This window comes from Sphaeroforma arctica (assembly GCF_001186125.1).
Source record: "Sphaeroforma arctica JP610 unplaced genomic scaffold supercont1.4080, whole genome shotgun sequence".
NCBI classification, from domain to species: domain Eukaryota; class Ichthyosporea; order Ichthyophonida; genus Sphaeroforma; species Sphaeroforma arctica.
In genome coordinates, this window is record NW_014036478.1 from 1 (window position 1) to 2,751 (window position 2,751).

The window sequence follows — 2,751 nt, forward strand, 5'->3', positions numbered from 1 at the left end:
GAAACCTAGTAACTCCCATCGAAGTTTACAGTTGCAGAAAAGTCGAAATAGAATAGCATCAAAGCGTTAAAGTGTTTTGCATAAGGTTTCTTATACTGACCATATGAGGTTTTACCCTGACCAGCCCAAGCGGATAAACACAGCACAAACTCCTTATGTATAAAACCTAAGGTGAGGTCAGAAATAAATACATACACTTGCACCTTATTTAAATTCTACTACATTGTACTCTAACAGCAGTTCATGGCTGCAGGGAAGGTACCCGCCTTTAGTAGCTTAGTGAATGTTTTGGCAAGGAGTTTAATCAGTGGGATATTGGCGTCGGGGCGTCACAGTGTCCTGCGTTTGGCGAAGCGCTCCACTGTGGCCTTCAGGAGGAGGATTTGGATCCCGTCGGGGCCAGGATCCATACTGGGATAGAATAGTATAACCTTCAATACATCGTCGGGGCGTATGGCAGAAGTTATATCAGGCGAGGGTTTGGTGGTATCCGGTGGTGCCACGTACGGGTTTGTGAGGGTGGTACCTTTGTCATCGGCACCTGGTAAGCAGGGTTGGCGCGGAGACCGTCGTTGGTACGTTGAACATTTGAGCATTGCTGTGGGCGGTCATGACGTGGGCGGAACGAGCGGTTTGGCAGCCGCTGAGCCTAGGGTCTGTTTAAGTCATAGTCGAACCCCCCGAAGATTTGTGGGTTAGCGGCATAGCGTCAGATGTGGTCGAGGATCCGTAGCAGCCCTTCCGCTGGTCCGTACAAAGTGAACAAATACGACCGTAGTAGGTTCTGATGCGCCCGGATTTTGGCTTGGAACAGTCGCTTGCAGGACCTTTTGCGTAGGTGATACAGTCGATGGCGTTATCGGTTATATCCATGAGAGGGGAGGCGTTGGTCCAGAGGCGGCGGCATTGTTGGCATTTATTGGGGACGATGGATTTGTTTTGTTGGAAGTATCTAAAGATCGAGTCTAAAGATGTGGTCACCATATATACCGTAGTCCGTCAGCTTATAGGTCTGGAGGAAGGCGGGGTTGGTAGGCCGATGATACACATGTTCTGTAGCAGTTGAACCGCCAGCATATAGGTAGTCCAAGTGCCACGTTTTACGTAGGGTAGCTCGATCGTGTTCATACATAGTCTATGATTGTTTTGTAGATGCGTGGCCAAACTTCCGGGCTTTGAAGTTGAAGTCCCCCCAAACGACATCTGGTTGGGAATTGTCAATCTCGGGGGAATTCATGTATCGCCTGATGTCTTCTTCGGTAAGTGATTTGAGTAGGAGGTAGAAAACGGCCATGTGAACGCCAAGGCATACAACAGCACCGCTACGGTGGGGAGTGTACAAGTTGAATTTTCGATGGGCGGTGTTTGGAAAAAAAGCCAATACCACAGTGTGAAAGTGTGTAAGATATTATGCCATGTAGTGTGATGTAGAATTGTGTGTTCGAGCGTATATGATTAAGAAATGTGGTGTTATGCCAGGTTTCAACCACACACTGTGGGTACAGAATGTCCATTTAGACCATCATTCGTCGCACAGTAACACAACCAAGTGCGAAATTGTCTAGATATGAGCATATCTGATCAGTGATGAACCTCTAGTAGGGACTTATTCTGTATATAACTTTATTCACCAACAATTGCAAATTGCACGTACACAGCGAGAAAAACAGAGAGAAAAATATTGTGAACCACAATTTTCTTTTTTGTTTGTTTTTTATATAAAAAAAATTGAGAATAAAATTATGCATGTCCAGGCCCACAAGGCAGTCAGGCACTGTCGCTCTCTCAGAGTCAGAGAGTCTGAGAGGGACCTCATCATTTATTTATTTATATAGAGAGGACCCCCAGTCACCTCCGGCGCCCAGTCGCCCAGTCGCTTTTCATTTTTCTCTGAGGGAATTTCTTATCTATCCATCAGAACTTCATATGTATATGTATGTAAATACATTTTTATATAGAGAGAGAGAACAAAGCGATCAGACCCTTAAAAGCTACTAGAGCTTACATGCCAACTGATAAACTTCAGATCACGTTCTCTGACATATTCTCAACGGGTTGCAATCACAAGAATCGGAGCGCATGTGTTATCTGCCAGGGGACATAACAGAATCTACAGGCAACTATGGCGTACACCGATAGACAGGTCTATGCACCAGGATATTTTTTAAAAGCAAATTCCGATGCAGCAGGCAAAAACAGAAAATTAAACCACCATAATGATCCAACAATTACAAACAGAACCAACTTAGATTCGAGTGCAGGGGACGAAACAAACACGAACATGAGCACACAGGCGAGTGGATATATTGACGAGTACAAAAGTAGTAGTTTCACGGATGATCCCAAAATAAACGAGGATGAATGCTTTATAGCTACTATCAAGGGTGATGATGAAAGACTTGCGAGATATCTCGACGATGTAAACACTACGGATAAGGTAGATAGCGCGCGACCTGCTTTGAATAACTCTTAGTCCATTTGTGTTCATCGAAGTGAGTTTTGATATATAACTTATATTCGTCTGCTGTTGATGGCTCTTACAATACATTCTCGTGCTCCGTTTGACTTAAATTGTGAACTGTGAAATTGTATGAATGCCATTGATTGCCTACATGCGATAAAAAAATCTTACATATATATATATATATATATATATATATATATATATATATATATATATATATATATATATATATATATATATATATATATATATACTATATATATATATATATATATATATATATATAT

At 42.5% G+C, this 2,751-nt stretch overlaps 2 protein-coding genes across 2 annotated transcripts; one reads left to right on the forward strand and one right to left on the reverse strand.

The window, feature by feature from the left end:
* Window positions 1-329: 329 nt before the first annotated feature.
* Window positions 330-596, reverse strand: SARC_14054 (hypothetical protein; the record flags this gene model as incomplete). The annotated part of the gene is made up of 1 exon (XM_014291812.1): window positions 330-596. One exon carries the CDS (start codon window positions 594-596, stop codon window positions 330-332), a length of 267 nt encoding a protein of 88 aa, XP_014147287.1.
* Window positions 597-2,122: 1,526 nt separating this feature from the next.
* On the forward strand, window positions 2,123-2,437 carry SARC_14056 (hypothetical protein; the record flags this gene model as incomplete). The annotated part of the gene is made up of 1 exon (XM_014291813.1): window positions 2,123-2,437. A coding segment is annotated over one exon (315 nt), but the record flags the coding sequence as incomplete, so codon positions are not given.
* Window positions 2,438-2,751: the final 314 nt, after the last annotated feature.